At 39.4% G+C, this 17,626-nt stretch overlaps 1 protein-coding gene across 2 annotated transcripts in view; it reads right to left on the minus strand.

Annotated features, from left to right (window-relative positions):
• Positions 1–16,902, minus strand: part of TEK (TEK receptor tyrosine kinase) — a 40,556-nt gene extending 23,654 nt beyond the window's left edge. Inside the window, exons 1-3 of one of the 2 annotated variants that reach the window (XM_069777532.1) lie at positions 16,505–16,901; positions 7,161–7,265; positions 4,211–4,522 (exon numbers count right to left, since the gene is read on the minus strand). In XM_069777532.1, coding sequence (XP_069633633.1) covers positions 4,211–4,229 — 19 coding nt within the window. In that variant the 5' untranslated portion in view covers positions 4,230–4,522; positions 7,161–7,265; positions 16,505–16,901. Of the gene's footprint in view, positions 1–4,210; positions 4,523–7,160; positions 7,266–16,504 lie in introns of both variants that reach the window. The other variant, XM_069777531.1, reaches the window with a different exon arrangement.
• Positions 16,903–17,626: the final 724 nt, after the last annotated feature.

Consider the following 17,626-nt stretch of genomic DNA (forward strand, 5'->3'; position numbering starts at 1 on the left):
TTTTCTGAACATTTTTAGCTCTGAGTTTTTATGCCATACTGTCATTGATAAGTCTTATGGCAAAAAAATTTCAGAAACACTTCTAGGCAAAGTTAAATTCCAAACTATTCAGCTCTTTATCTGAGTAAGAATGTTACACCTTCGTACTTTCCCTTTCAGAGCACCCAGGGGAGTGAGGCATTGATTTTCGCCAGTCCCTTTTCTCTTCTGTTTTGGAGGCTGTTTAGCCTTAGAGTTCCTCTTGTGAAAGTTCCTCTTGGGTAAATCTGTCCTACATCTTGGTTTTGTTCAGCTCCTGGGAGCCCAGTTCTGCTGCCACCTGCCTCCCCAACAAGGTAAGTAAGTAAGTAAGTGGGACCTTTCCAACAGAAGGACCCACCTGAGCCTCAGCTAGAAGGAATCCTTGAAGAGCCATTCATGCTCCTAGTCGGCTCTGCATTTGCACAGGTTCCATTTCTATTCAAGTTGCTTTTATTTCACAGGGAATATTTTGCTTAAGGAACACATACACAAGTTAGTATGAACTGCTAGATAACTTATTAATAAAAAAAATTGCCATTTATCTATAGTCATGTCTCTTTTTCTTGGTTCATTTTTAGAAAACTGCCAATAAAGTATAATTTGGTTCATACCAATGGTTGCAGAAAACAAATTGGAGTCTGAGGCTGAAATTTGTTGGCGAAGAAATACACAGTGATAGGATCATAAAGCAGAAAAAAAATGATGAATGAACTTTCTGTTATATTATATGTGAATAGTGCTGTGAAAAATGAGTGGGTAAATGCTACATCAAAGTCTGTATGAGGCTGAAACTGTATTAGTACCTCCACAATATTATTTTGCAAAATCCAAGGGGGAAAAAAAGGGTAGTATTCTTGCAATATTTGAGGAAAGAACATTTTAATACTTCCATTTCAGAATGGCATTTTAATTAAAAATCAAAATGTTTCTATTATGTTATGTCATGTGATGTAAAATTAAAGAAAGAAAATTTGAGTAAAAATGAAGATATTTTTATCAATCCAAGCCAACCTCTCTCCCAGAATTTTATTTCCTTGAGAAATTTGACATTTTAATGTTTTATTTCTGATTGGAAATAAGACAGCTATTGACAAGTCACAATTCTTTGCAGAATAGGATTTCCACCCCCTGTGCAGTTCTAGTATTTATGCTCTGAGCCTCTGCCATGTGTTTTCATTCCTTTGTAAGCGCTATCCAATCAATTTCAGCAGGACTCTTCCTGCACGGTACTAAGAACATGCATGGGAATCTACTGGGCATTTGCCATGTTACCTAGGCACTGGTAACTGAACTTAACAACTCAGAGAAACAGAGATTTCTAATATAGAATAATGAAAGAAGATCTGATTAGAAACAGGCAAACAAAACCTGAAAGCAGTCCCAACATACTGTCAGCTCCCAAGCTAGAAGTTATTTATGAATAACAAATGCATGGTGAAAATAATGATCTATTTAGGAAAATAAAATTCAACAGCTTTCCCAAAAATGAATTGCTAGTTACAAATGATCCTAAGTGTTTCAGCTGCAGTGATTTTTGGACCAAATTTAGTGAGGCATTACTAACTGTTTTAACAAGATATTAAACTTTTGTATTCCCATTTTCTTTTCTTTTATGTTATTTAGCTTAACCACAAGATTTTTTCTTCAGAGTATTGTTGCAATGGAAAGGAATGTACACTCCCTGGTAGGCTCAGTTCCAACGTATTTTTAGATTGTGACTTGTATTTCATGATTTCACATCTTGAGTGTGCCAATTCCTTACAGAGACATAATGAACTGAGTTGCAGGGCAAGTGCCATAACTCTATCACTAACATTTCCATTATTGTCCCTTTGCCTGCTCTAGAGAGTTTCTGTGGGGGATACTCAATCATATATCTGAAAATACACATTTATTGTGTAGAGAATTGCATAAATTCTATTTGACTAGATGCAGAACAGGCTATATACTGTTCTATTCTAGATATGTATGCTGTATACAGTATAAGCATTACTCTGTTCCCTCTCATTACACATGTGAATATTACATGTGTAATCATAATGCTACAATATGAAGAATTCAGGAGAATGGACTCATTGCTTTCAGAATGGCACATGTGTAGAGTAAAACAGGAAAATGGACCTGTTATCTTTCCATTTTATGTAGCAAAAATCTTCACCGTATCTGCATATCTGATAATGGGTACATAACCAGGCAGTTGACAGCTCCCACTAAAGTCCGTGGTGCTACCCAAATGATTAATGCTTAGTGAGTGTTTCAGCAGCTTCTTGCCTTGAAGCTGCAGAACAGTGGTTCGATTTTCAGACGTACTGCTCCTTCCCATGCCTTTTGTGTCCTCAATGGGAAACTGCACATTTCAACTCTTGCTCAATTTTTGGTGTTGAAAAACAGGTTCTGTCTTTAAAAATTATTCAGACAACAACAGTAAAGGGGAAAAAGGCCTGTTTTCCAACTACAGATGCTTTGCCAAACCTCACAGTCCCTCACTGACCTCTTCTTCCTCTTTTTCTGCACTTTAACAGCTTTGAGAATTTCTGTTGAACCTCTTTCTCACCCATCTAGCCTGATTATGTTATACGTGTTCACTGACGAGTTGCTAGCTCAAATGTTGTCAGTGTAAGCTTTTGCAGAGAAAATCTGAGAAATGGATTCAAACCCAGAAATTATTCAAAGAAACCTACCTACTGCTGGTGTGAATGTTGTGTTACTTCTGGTTAGAACAACTTCTGTCACATAGGAAGCTCTCAAAGTTTGATTACATTAAATTCTCTGCTCCTAGGTCCACAGATACCAAGTGCAAAAAAAAAATTGATTCAGAAGACATTCTTCCACCCATGGAGTTTTTTCTACAGGACAGCCAGAGATGTGCTCAGCTCACAGGCATTCTGCCACAGGGTCGCATTGACTTTCCATGGACTGTTATCTTATCTCCGCCTCATTGCAGCCTACTTTGAAACAATGGAGTTGTCAGCCTGCATCTGCAGAGCTTCCTTGGTGATCCATCCAACCCTTCAAAGACCACATTGGGTCAGAGAAAACATAAGCCAAGGAAAAATGAACTTGTCCTGCCTACCTTGCTTCTAATGTTCCCACAATAAAAGAAGCAAATACACACTAACTGTAGCTTGGACAAATGAAAAACCTTTTTTTCTAAATTTGCTATATAATTTCAGGAGATACCAACAACGATAACTGCTCTCACTAACCTTATAAAGAAAAGGTGTCAAGTTTCCCAACAGACCAGCTGCCATGGCACAAAACATTAGCAATAAAGTGGAGACTACTAAAAATTGGCTGAAGTGTTGAAAACTTGATTTAGTGCAGAAAATTAGCCAAAATTTCTTCCACTTTTCTGTAGTTTATGATGATCTCTGTCTTGGAACTTGTCCCAGAAGCCTAATGAGGTCCAGAGACAAGCAAAATTTTTCACATAAGAAAATCTAATTTAATGGCTAGAGTGCTGGACCTTGGAAATCCCACCTTCTCATCGCAACATCTCCCTGCCATATTTGCTTTTTCTACTGTGCATAGCCTTAAAGTGAAAACCAAGTCAATAGTGAAATCCATAGTGGATTTTTGTGAATAACCTTCTTAGATTTTGGGAAACTTCTCTAGAGTTTCTTTCCAGTGCTGAGCTGGAGTGTTTTTTTCATATTGACGCAGACTGTGCAGATCCAATGTTGCTGATCTGAGGTTTGACTGAACCTTAGGCAAAGCAGTTATTTTCTAGGCTCATGTTGCCCATTTACTAAAAAAAAAAGGGTAGTGATGTTTACCTGTCTGCATCTCAGACCCGTCAAGACTTTACAATGGAAGCATGTTTAGAAATCAGGGGTGTGGGATGCAGAAAACCCAGTGCAGCAGTTACTGCATGTATTATTTCATGGGGTCAGTGAGGCCAGTACTTACCTTATCTGCCACCTGACTTTGTGTTCCTGGCCATAGCCAGATACAGGCAGAATACCTACAGGTGTCTGACTAACTTCCATGAGGAAATGACTAGCAGCTAGTATCTACGAGTTTCCTCTGCATTTTAGAAGAAAAACACAGGCTCGAGCCAAGTCTATTTTGACTCCAGACTGCCTTGCCTGTTCTGGAGCCATGTTTGTGTCCACCTGTGTCAACTGGGAATAACTGCCAGTCTGCAAGCAGTGACATGCAAAATTCAGATCTGACCACCATACAGTACCTCGCAGCGGCATCTTCATGGTATGTATCCTTGTCACCTCATCCTTGAGTTTCCCTTCACAGTAATATGCTCCAATAGTTTCACTGGCCTGTTCCCTCTTCCACACCACTGTTTTGGCTGTCGCTCTCTTTGAATCTTCATTAACTTCCAGTGGTTCCCGGTGCTGGTTTGTCACATCCTCTTGGTCTCGGTCTATTGTGATAGACTCACGGGAACGCCATTTGGAAGTGATACAGATAAGTGATGTCTCAGAGTTGCCCACTAGAGGGAATGAATTGATCAGTATGAGGTCCAGTGCAGCTTCCACTTTACCTAGGGAAAAAAGCAGCAAGTGAAAAAATTTTACTGCAGAGTTTGAGTACGTGGCCGATCAAATCACCAGGTAAGCTCTTTCACCCAGTACTCAGGGTTTCTCTGGCTGGTGTCTTGCACAGCTTTTATGTAAAATAGGAAGACTGTAGATTAACTATTCTAACTACACTGACTTCAGGATTTACTTTTTATGTCATGGACAGATGGAGTTTGTTCTTCTCAGAAGAGGAAATAAGCCTTGCAAACTTGTGGAATTTCTTTTAAGAGCTGTTGCAGAAGCGCAAGGAAAACTGTGGGTTGCAGAAGCAGATAGATCTTTGGATAGTTAGACATGTACATAAATGCCTCAGATATGGTGCCTTACTGGTAACAGGGTCAGTAGACAGTAAGTTGTCAGTTTAATGGTGTCCTTTGCATGGATTTAATACGTATGAATTGATGTAAAGCAGATATGTCTTTCAGTTATAGGTTTTGGAAGTACTTTGAATACTTGGAGTATTTTTTTCAGCTATTTTATGAATTTGGATTAATGATTTCATAATCATTCATATGTTAACCATTCGAAGTGCTAACAGACAGTGGTGAGAACCATGGCACAAAGAAACGTTCCCAAGAACAAAGAGCAAGTTGGCGGCACTAGTAAAGCCATTTTTTATGAGGTTAGGTTTAAATCAATTTGAAATGGCTTCCTTTGATCAATAGAACTGCCAGAAATACATGGAAATCAAAGTTCTTTGAAAATTATAGAAGCAAGCCTAATTTAAACAGTCTCTGGCAGAGTGCTACAAATTTAGTTGTTCAAACGTGCATAGCAGGAGGGAAATACAGCTCTCCTATAATCAACAATTTGCAAACAACAGGCGTTTCCCTTTACTTTTGAAATTCAGGGTAAGGAGAAGGGAAACTAACATTTTTTCCATCTGAAACAGGAAGAATAATTGATTTCTTTTATTCATCACATCTATTTTCCTGCTTTGGATACAAGAATATTTTGTACTTACACAAACAGACTCAATATTTAGTGCCACTCAGCTTCCAAATGTTCCTCTGATTGGAAGGAAGGGGGTATAGTCTTAGATAAGGGAGGTCAAAAGGTCTTAGTGCTGACTGCAGTCTTTGCGTGTGTCTCAGTAGTGCTGGGGCCAAGGGAGGAGGTCCTCCTCTGCTTTCAATACCAGCAACCACTCTGGGGACTGAAGTATCTCACAGCACACTGACACTCACCACACCCAGCCAGCCTGCCACAGCTACCACCCTTTAATGTGCCAGCCCAGATAACTTGCAGTTACATAATGGAGAAATTAAACCTTCTGGAAGGGATGCAACAGCCGTTAAAGTAAATATTCCATAAAGGTGCAGGTCGGAGAAGTCAATTCATCCTGCTGCACATTACAAAAATAAACCTTTGAAAAAAGTTAAAGAGGTATGTGATAGAAATGAGGCCAGACTTGTGCATTCATTTTATAGTGCATTTATCTCAACATTTTTAGTTTTATATGAGGAATGTTTGTGCTCTTACTATAGGTATGATGTATCAGCTGAAGGCAGATGTTATTGAACAGTCCCAACACTGAAAGCAGAGGGCTTCAGTTTATATCAGCAAGGATCACATGCTAGGTAGAGATATTCTTAAAATCATAAACTGCAAGAAAGATCCTGATTTCTGCAAAAGTTTGTGAAACTCAGAATCAAATCTCGATCCAAACTTTGTGATTTGGCATGATTATCTGTGTTAAGGTCAGGCAGGGTGCTGCAGATCAGAATTGAAATATTTTGATGTTTCTGCCTAGCATCCACAGGGCACAAAGCTGCTACTACCTTTCCAATACGGAGGTATGGGCCCAAGTTGCTGGGGCCCTTCAGACGATGGCTGCTCATCCAGGGCTCCAGCTCCATTTCTCTAGTATTTCTCTGTTCCTCTGACTTCCAACACAGATTGAAAGGTGAAAAATAACACCTCTTCTCCCTCCCTGCATCTCAACCTTTTAATATGCTGAGAAAAAGTAGTAGGAGAAGTCGGAGTTTTGAGGACTAGCTTTCATGTTGTCTTTGATCCTTGTGCAAGACATAGCAAAGCAATATCGTATCAGATTCAGGGCATTTGCTACATACTTTTCTGTTTCTTGGTGGTAACACAAATTGTGTCATCAAGGTGTAGAACAACCACAGGCATATTGCTTACTTACACTTGTGATTATTCCAGATGAATCAAATTCTACCCACTGGTGGATGGATAGCGTGAATCAAATTCTAGCTACTGGTGGATGGGTAGAGTTCTGATTGTCTAAATATAGGTGGGGTTTTGTCATATTAAACACTGCAGAGTAACCCAGACACCTGCATGAAGCAGATGGAGCACAGATGGAGTTTCATGTCTTCCTGGAGAAACACTAGAAGGCTTTTCTGCATCTAAAAGTGAGTAATATCTATACATAAGTATGGAATCATATGCCAAGCATGATTTGGCAGCTAAGGTTTCACAGCTGGAATATAATGCAAGCAGAAATTAAAATATATCCAAGTGAAAGTTTTGCACTAAGAAAAGCTATGCTTTATGTGTATTTTGAAAAAAAAAACCCCAAAAAACAACCAAACAAAAAAAGCACCCTATCAGCACATTGACTTGAAGGCAACTCACTCGTTCAACTCAGGATCTAGCAGGACTGGCATTTAAAGTCAGCCTAAGGCCTCTGAGGTGATAGGAAGGCTTTCTTTGACTCCACTGGGAGCTGCTGCCCTCAGACTGTGGAAGAGAAAAAACCAGAAAAGTGTAAAATGCACATATGCTTTATGCTTAGGGATTCCTACAGCATCTCTTTCTGCTAATGCAACTTAAACTAACCCAACTGTCCTTGCTAAAAAGGAATTTACCTAGTCAGGCAAAACTTTGGCAAATCCTACCCTTGATGTTAATGAAGACTTTGAGTATAAAAGGAACAAATAAGGACAACAGGATTTAGCTCTCTGAGAAAAGCACAAAAAACACGGACAGGAAACAGCCTGTATCTGTATCAGTGACAATCCTCTATGCTTCCTTGAAAAAGTCCTTTGACTCCTGCCCTGGTCCTTGAAGGACTGACCTTATCAGGAAGGCAATTTGCTGTGTGTGCAAATAGATTTTGAGAAGGGAGAGCACTTGCAGAAGGCTAATGCTGGAAATGGGAGATACCACGAGGAGAGGATTCATTGCCCAGTATTTATGACAAACACTCATTGTGGTGCAGTGCTTTGAGCCCTTCCAGCACAGAGAAAATGGCATCCTCTAAAACAGTAAGTTTAAATAATAGCACACTCACTATAACTCAGACAGAAAAATTAATGCAGAGACCTTTGCTGTCCCTCTTGGCCCACTCTTAACTACAGGACTGTGCTCTCTCTTGCTAGGTGATACCTGGCTGTGTCTTTCACAGCTTCTCTAGTACATATTTGCCTGGGGAAATAGTGCTGAACAGGGAATAAGTGTGTATCACACTGTCTCTGCAGTCCCTGTGTGTTCTCATTCCCTACCATAACGCCATTCAAATGGGCAGACAGTCGTCACGCTTTCTGTGCTGTGCTACACCAGCAAAACTCAGCCAGGACTAGCTGGAAGAAACAGTTCTCAGAAATTCCCTGGAACACATCCCAGATACAGGTCTGCTCAGAGAGCAAGAAAGTCTCCAATTAAGTTTAAAACATCACTTCCCTAGATTGGAATTGGTGCTAGACATCAGTTCGGGAATAAAACAATGCAGCAATCTCAAGCTGAGATAGTTTAATGCCATAGATGAGTACACACAGCAAGTCTTACGAGAATAGAAAAGTGTTATGACTTGTCCTTTCATCTCAGAAAGTCCCTGCCCAAATACTTTCAGATTTACACTGTTAACCCTTATCTGGTCCCCAGGAAAACTTGGAAATAATCAAGACAATTTCTGCCTAATGTGAAGCCTTTGCAAAATTGTCTGTTAATTGGAAAAGTGTTAAATACTGTGGAGTGGCTAACACTCCTCTACCATAGCAAGCAGCCAGAGTGGTCAGCTCCATCAAAGTGAAGGATAGCTATACCCCACCACCCCCCAAACACATATTTAATCATTAGTCCATATTTGCAAGGTGTATTGAGAATGCAAAGTTCTGAGTAACTGTTTTAGCTATTAATTAATACTGAGTAGTAGTGGAAGGAAAGAAATTGTTTAGACATTACACATCTAATGGTGTATTTATTTTCCTTATATTTGTAGAGCTTTATTATTAATTGCTTGAAGTGATTATAAGCTGGAAGTCCTTCCCTTGACATTTGGAGCATAACAGAGGAAAAAGAAGAGCTGTCATAAGAGGTAAGGGGAAGGATCAATATTTTTGAAGTACTAATTATTTAAAAGAAGAGCAGAGGGTAAAAAATTCCAGTAAATTCCGCCCCTTTTTTCATCAGATGAAGCAAGGGGAATAAAAGTTTTTGTAATTTGAAATGTTTAGGCAGTTCTTATTTTTTTTTACTGTTATTGTTTGGAACACAAATTATTTCTGCTCTTAACTACCTGGGAATATGAATGTAAAACATGTAGATACTATGCTAGCAGGGAAAATATAGAATCTGTGCTTAGATTAGGCTTGGTGTTATGCTGAAAGTAAAACAGTCAGTTGCATATGACACCCACTGCAGGATTTAAAAATAATTTTGAGACTGATTGATAGAAATGTATGTCACAGACTGTCAAGTCATCAACCCCTCTTCCTTCACATCTCTTAAAAAACAACACCAAGCACTCTTTCTGCTTGAAAAAATAAAGTTCTGATTTAGAACAAACCTAACTTACTAAATAGCCTGCACCTCAGCATTTCTCATTGTGTCTTGTTTTGTAGTTACAAGTTCAGCTGTACCCCCTTAATTGTATTTTTCACTATAAAATCACACACCAGATTAAAAGAATTTAACTAATCTATTTAAGAATACAAATGGCAATCATGTAAGAAATTTTGCTGAAAAAGCATAGCATTTGATTACTTCTTAGTGAAGTACTGAATAAATTACATTGACTTTATTTTAAAATTAACTATTTCATCAATTTTGAAGATAATCAGGATGGAAATAATTCAAGTGAAATATGAAGAAATGAACAAAATAGAAACCCAATCCTCATATGGTGTTTCCCTTAAAAAAAAAAAAAAAAAAAAAGAAAAAAGAAAAGAAGAAGGAAAAATGGAGTACTTCTTACTTAATAGTAAAGCTAGTCAGAAACTAACCAAAACATTAGCTGTTTGGTGATGTTTTTCAGGTGGAGAGTGGAACATATACCCCACCACAATTTGGTAATCTTTATTTCCTCTTTTTTTCTGTGCACTCAGCATTTCTATTATCAATCTTGGTTATTTTTTGTTCATTCTCCAAAAAATTAAATTGGGTGTGCTTTGAAATCACATATTCATTTTATGGGCTCAGTAGTCTCTTAAAGCCCTGGAAACTTCATCTGGGATGCAAAGATAGAAGCAGCTCAGGTAGTTTCTCCCAGTGAGTCAAGTTCTCTTCTGACAGATCAGTCCTCCACAGAAAAACAAGGCTGATGTTATTATTACCGAAACAGATTAAGATTCTCTGCCACACGGCAGCAGCAGCAGCAGGGCCAAAAGAAAGAGAGACAGAAATGCTGCTGAAAAACAGCTCATAAATGAGGAAAAAGTCAGGTTTTTCCAATAAAACCTTTCTTGTTGTCCATGGAAAGAATCTTACTGCTTGTATCTTATGTGATGCTACTGGGCAGCTGTGGGACAGCTCAAATACCGAGACCTCATGCCCTTAGAAACAGGGCGTTATTTGTGGAAGGAAGGTAGTGTGAAACTAATAAGAGACAAAAAATTAGTGACAGAACATCACTTTGCTACTTTGCAGTAGTGGGAAGACCAGAGCACAAGTGTGAAAAATAAAATAGTCTGTCAAAGCTACTAGGGTTAATGGTTTCTTAAAGGCCCTTGGGTACCTCTGGAGCAGTTGAAGGAAACACAACTGCCTTCTTGTAAAATAAAGTGTGATTTTCCTCTACATTTCAATTGTGTCATAACCCATAAAAGCAATCTTTTAAGATGTAAAAGCTAGAAGAGAAACACTGGTGCAGCTTGGTTGGGGGTTTCCCAGCAAGGGTGCCTAAATGTTTATGTGTAAGCAACCAAAATGTAGAAAGACACTTTCTCGTGACTTCTCCTTAGGCCTGGTTGACCGTAAGCAAGTAAAGCAGAAAACAACATATCAGCAGAAATTGCTCGTTGAACAACCAGCTGATGATGTGCTAGGCAATGCTGAAAAAGGATGAGGAAAAGTGGGAAAGCTTGAGTAGGATAGGCTTGTAGTTCAGCTACATCTGGCTGGATTTGCAGCTTGCCCAATACGGGTACTACTGTCAAGAAAGTACTTGCAAGCAAGAATAAATATGTCCATAACAAGGGTGGTCCTTGTAAGTTGCATTATGAAGCTACTATGTACACTGTATATGTGTAATGTATGTTGTTTATGTGTAATGTATGTTGTTTATGCACATGTGCCAAGATGAAGTATGCAAACTAACATAGGTAATCAATTAGTCTTCATAGGATACATCAGTGCATACAACACGCACAAGGTTAACTGTCTGGAAGTGTCTGTGAGCACTGGCTGCTGGATGAATGTACCCTTAATACGTTCTTGCCTGTACAGTAGCGTACCCTCACTTTGCCACTTACTGAATTTTCTGAGCAGAGTGGTGGGAGGTGTTTCTGGTGCTAATCACGCTTTTTGACTAATGAGGCTAAGGTCCCTGACCACTGGGAAACCTTCTTGTTCAGAAAATAATATAAGAAAAAATCACCAGAACTATCAGAAGTGCAGATAGAACCGTGTTGTTGAGGGAGACTTGTTACACTCCAAAGGAGAAATTAACCAAGCCACTTCATTAGACAGGCTGATGCAATGCAAAAAGTAAATAAAACCCAGGCAATCAAAATATCAACCTTGAGGCAAAAAGTTTACATATATTACCCTTGAATATAGAAATGTTGTTTGTGACCTGTCTTTCAAAAATCCTTTCAGAACTTAGGAAATGCCTAATATATTCACACCCTAAAAGTGTTTGCATTTCCTAGTGATGAATTTAAAAATTAATTTTGGTCGGTTTTTTTACTTCTTTATGATATGACCCTTGTTTAAAATTATTAGTGCATGTTCTTAGTTTGGGTGTTAGTTGGAGAACAGTTATCAAATCTGCACCCTAAAAAATGATCAGCATTTTAAACTCCTTACAGGAAAGTCTCCAGTTCAGACTCGGGCTGGTTCTTTGCTGTGTGTCTCCACTGAAACCACAGCGGAACAGCATCCTAAATGTGATCTTGCCACTAGCACAGGATAGATAATGTCTCTGGAAGACACTTCCTCATCTCAATTTCTCTAAGATTTTCATCCCTCCAGTCCCAGACAGATCTTGCATCACGGTGGGAGCTGACCATGGAACTATATATGTCTCATACAGGTGGTAGGTGCATCCATTTTTGGTTCATTTCTTCTGTGCCTACCCAACGCCCTCCACACCACAATGACTTGGTCTTCCATGGAGAGCCGAACAGGGGTTTTTGTGTGTTTAAGAGATGGGTCTGGGCCAAGCAGGCTCAAGTCTATGTGACCAACACAGAGCAGGTTTCCAACCCAGGTAATTCTCACTGTGGGCACATGAAGGACCAACTCCACATCTCCCCTGTCCTAAAGCCAGCTGCTCAGCTGCAGTCAGTCTTTCTGACTTCTCTGTTCCCTCTCGTCCACCTAAAGCCTTGCAGATGATGAAATTTTTGTGGGTATCAGACCATCTCTGCAAAATGTAACAGCTTCGTTTTTTTCCCTGAAATGAAATTTCAGCAGAAACCTAATCCATCCAACCAGCTTAATTATGTCTAAATACCCCCCAAAATCTAGTATACATATGTGTATATATATATATATATATGAAATATGCATCTAAAACAATAGCATATGTTAACACTTGTGCATGTGGTGTGATTTCATTTCACCCTTTTAGATTTGATTCCTCTGGGTCTGATGCAATGCCATTTCACTCCTGACTATTCCCAGCTGCTGAAATGGCCTTTGGGAGCACAGGCTTCCTGAGGGCTACTCTACCTCTCACTATGTCTGACCCAGGAACACACCAAAAGCAAACTCTAAAGCTAAAAAATAGAAGAACTGGAGAGAATCAGCCCACTTTTGTAATTCCACTTAGGGTAGGTACACAGAGCTGCCTGCACAGCCTGAAGCTGTTGGTTTTGGATTCTAGCTGCAGAGTCAGGGAACGATGATTTAGGTCACAGCTGGAACTTTTTTCTTTGCAAACGTATAGCAAACAATGTAACTAAAACAGAACAGCTTTCTTTCTCCCATAAAACAGATCCATCGATTTTGTAGTCATGATTGTCATAAGAGAACATCTCAAGAAGAGCTACATCTCAAGAAAAGTCTAAATTCCATGTAAATTTCAGACTCATGAAAAAGGCACCAGGGTACTGTTCCCTTTGGGTAAATAACCTATGTGTTGCAGGCAGATGCAATTGCTGTGTCTCACAAATCAAATACACTTCAGGAATAAGGAATGAAATCCATTTTCAAATTTCTCTTGCAAGTCACATCAGTAGTTTGACAATTCAAGTGTCTGAAAGGTTGTGTGTCAGTGTAATGTCTAATCAGTATAGTTTTGAAATACTGGAGATTAAAAGTTCCAGTGTGGTTTCTGTCCACTGCTGTGGCTGTGGGAGGCTCAAAACCCCAGCACTGCAGCTGTAGAACAGACTGTTTGAACTTCAGGTGCCATTTTGGTCTGAGAACAGCATATTTGAAGATAATCACACAAGCCTAGTCCCTTTAGTTACGGAAAGGATGACATTCATATTCACTGTCACAGGCATGTGTTAACCAGAGGTTAATACAGGTTTTCTTTAGGTTAAGTTAAGCTTCACAAGAGAAAAACAAGTCTTGAAACAGAATTATTAGAACAGTTGAGTCTAACTAAAAATTATCATTTCTTGTAATTTTGAAGAGCCTACAACATCATAACAGTGCTTGTGTTAAAAGCTGCTTAACTTTCTAAATATGTAAATGAGTCACATAATTATGATAATAAATACAATTTATGTTTTTTTTGCATAACACCTACTGATCCCAAAGAAAATGCAACCATCAATAGGGATGATAGAGAGCTACTACTGGATGCCACTGCACCGTTAACTCCACTGTTACCCTTCTTAAAAGACTAATATAACCTTTTAAGTCTTCTACCATATATGGTTCCAACAGCTAAATCACACACACACAAAAATAATCCAGCATTTTTAGAAACCCACTGGATCTAAGATTATTGGTAGAGCAAAGCTATAGCACAGAAGATTCTTTCTGTCTTGGAGAATGGGGACATTTGACAATGTATTTGTTTCCTGCCAGAAATAGTCAAAGAAATGTGCTTAAAACTGGTTTTAATTGTTGCTGGTTTCCACAAATCTCTTACTGATGGTGGCCATCTTGCTAAAATAAGGCTCACACATGAACATTTCTGAGTTAGCCCACTGTGAGAAGCTGCAAGCAAATTTTCAGACCATCTGAGGATGTTGTTAAGAGGGAAAAGGCAAGTTCTGACACTCATTACTTGCTTTTCCCCAGCCTTCCAAGGGAATAGGTGATTCTGCAGCTCTTCTTTGGTCAGGACTTAACAGACTGTACCTAGCCACAACCTTGGGGTTTGAATACATACTTCAGGATGGATACCAGGACCATTTTGATTCTACAAAATGTTGACTGGAGTAGAATCAACCAAAAGAAAAACATGTGGTGATGCTCAGTCTAGTTTCAAGAATCCCAATTGGATTAAATTCAACCCTTTGTCAGTTTAATTGAACATTTACTATGGCAAGCAGTGACCATCTATACAGTGCAAAAGCGAGCATTTGTATATATTTCGAACATTACCATCCAAATCAGATCTTTAGCTCTAGCTGCAAATGGAGTACTGTTATCAGAAAAGAAAAACCACCACACAAAAAAGACATTAAATCAAAGGCCATTTCTCATAACAGGAGCCAAGCCGACGGTCTTCACCTTGGAAAAGGGTGGAGTGGAGTTTGTGCCTACCCAGCACCACACCCAGAGAAGCCTATGATCATCGGAGACAAGGTTAAGCCAGTTCACTGCCTGTGCTGAGTGTAAAGCCTCCCTGCTCAGGGAATGTCATTCCTGCTTTCCTGAACTCCGCCTGCAGTATCTAGAGGAAAGCAGGCTCGCATTGTCTTCCACAGCTCGCCCCAGGAAACATGATATCATTCTCAAACAAAAGCGGGAAAGCTGACAGATCTATTGAGACGGGTGTGACTACGGCACACACCTCGCTGGTCAGCCCCTGTGGAAAAGGCAGTGACTGGCAGCTCTTCAGTGCTGAGCTGTCTGCACTGTCCGTGTTTATAGCTAACCTCTGCAGCTGACTTTTGTTTCTCCTCTGCTTGTGGCTTAAGGAACGTTGCTTGCTTTCTGTGTCAGTTAGGTGTATGTTACTACACAGAGAGACAGGAGACACAAGGAAAAAGAGTTGGGGTCACTGGACTTTCTTTTCTTCTCCATCCATGATGCTTGCAGCACCAGATATGTCCTTAAAGTGAAAAGCTGGAAGTGATCTGAAGGCTAAGTAGGTTGAATCAATGTGCAGCTAAACAATCAAGAAACTTAAGCCACGAAAGAGGAATTGGTAAACAATATGCAGCCTATTACAGCAATGGCTAGATAAGAGTACTTCCAAACACACACTCAACAGATTTTAAACCTTTTTTTTCTTTCTCCTTTTATAGATGCCAAAAGTAACATCTCAAACTCACTTGTCCATAATTTCACTTAGCTATTAACATGCTGCTAATCAGGAAGATCTGGAAACTGTAAAGCAGGTTACACAGCAATGACGACTTCTGCCTTTTCTTGCTACTTTCTGGTTTTCATTGCAGCACAATCTGCAGCACATTGCCTTTTTACTGTGAAATGGACTGGAACAACTTACGCATCTCTCAATGATATGGTTAGAAGTGAGTTAAGAGTCTAAGGTTACTCTGTGAGTTGTATTTCTCTTTTACAGTTTTTGCTTGGTACATTACCCAGAAGAAACTGTGTAGAAAATAAAAGTATGGATGGTGAAAGCAATACTCAAATGCTGAGCAACTAAGAATCTGGTGGGAAGAGCGCAGGCTTCCTCAGGGCTCTGCTTGTGATAGCGTGAGAAAAACATCTCTAACATTAATGCTCTGAATACTATAAACTACATTTGCATTAGTATAATCTTACTCTGTACCTTCCCATAGATGTCTCTTATGACTAACTTCTGGCTTGTTGAACTAACAGCATTTGCTGATAATACTGAATCATTCTTTAGCTGCATGTGAAGTGTTATTAATTGATCTCATATAATGTGCATTTTTCTGTCCTTCTTGTCCACTGACTTTCATCTAGATTTCTGTTGTGGAATCTTGCCTAAAAACCTGTCTGAAATCAGATACTGGAATACCTAGAAACAGCAACATTTCCTGCTGCACAACCAGTTCATAAAGTCAGTCAGAGAAAAACTCAATACTTAGTATGTATTTAGAGCAGATATTCTTGGGGAAAGACTTCAATGGTTTCAAAGTAATGAGATTTATGAAAAAGTTAATACCATTAGACAGAAGACAAACCCTGTTGCAATGTGCATTATGTGTCAACAAGTGACTTCAACAATTAAAAAGAGGTAGCAGCAGATTCTACATATAGCTAAATCCTCCCCAATAGCTTGGCCACAGTCCTGCCCTCACTCACTGTAAGAGCACTGCACAGAGAGAAGTGGACTCACTGAAACAAACACAAGTACTTAAATCAATAAATATAAGTGCTGGAGTAAGGAGTAGGGAGTCATGCGTTATGTCTGCACATTGCGTGAGAAACAAGAAAGTCATGACAGGTCGACTACACATATTAAAGCAAAGGCTTACCTGAAATCATCAGGCTGAATCCATAGAGAACTAGATGTGCTAAAGGGTCCATGCTTTCCAAAATATATCCATCCAGTTCCTACAGTTGCTCATGGAGTATCCTTTTCTTGGGGCACACGTTTACCAGTTACTCTTCTGCATGGTATGCTGTTTACAAGTCACAGGCAAGAAATTGTAGCACTGGCACAGACTGGAACAGTCTCATTGCTGTCTGAGTACAGGGAGTTTAAGTTCCTTTTTCCTGTTTCCTTTGTAGATTAGGATGGGAAAGGCAGGATCTTAAAGGCATTTTTGTATCAGCGGGACTGCAGGGCAGTGCAAATCCCGTCCATCTAGCAATACATCAAACCAGTTATCTGGAGCTGCTGGAGAAGCAGGGACTGCTGTTGGTCACAGTCAGCAAAATAGGAACAATGATGGCATCCTGCAGTAGGCGGGAGAGTGCAAGTAAAAAGTCCTCCCTCCACCTAGGTACAGTAGGTGGAAATTGTCATCCCCTTCACAAAGGGCAGATCTGCTAATTTCTCAGGGCACTATCATCTTTTCCCTTATTTATTTAATCCACGTGTAAGCTTCTGGCTGAAATGCATCTCAGCACACAGTAATAAAAATATGAAGTAAACAGTAACAAACCAACCAGCTGAATCCAGTACAGACCAAAGCCAGCCACAACCCAGCAAACTACTCCATTAGCTCATGTGCTTTACTGGAAACAATTTTTCTCTACATTTGGCAATTGGAAACAGGCTGAAAACTTGTTGCAATAATAAATTGCACCCAGAGTTATTATGACTTTGGTGGGACCAAAATGCCACATCACTCAGGGGGTCTCAAAACTCAGAAGCTAACACAAAATATGAAAAAAAATGCAAAGAAGACCACAAAGAATTAATGAAATAAATGGAAAGGCAGCACTCAGCTATATAAACAGAATTGCATATAAAGGGTAATCTTATTTACCACTTGACTAAATATAACTCATGACAATGTAGCATTTGAAAGTCCTGTAGGTCTGCCAAGATGCTAACACCCAGAATGACTTTTACAGAAGTATAAAAAAGCAAATGTTCAGCATCATTTTGGAAATGGGATATGGGTTGATCCTACTTTGATTTAATTTCC

This window comes from Haliaeetus albicilla, chromosome Z (assembly GCF_947461875.1).
Source record: "Haliaeetus albicilla chromosome Z, bHalAlb1.1, whole genome shotgun sequence".
Lineage (NCBI taxonomy): Eukaryota > Metazoa > Chordata > Aves > Accipitriformes > Accipitridae > Haliaeetus > Haliaeetus albicilla.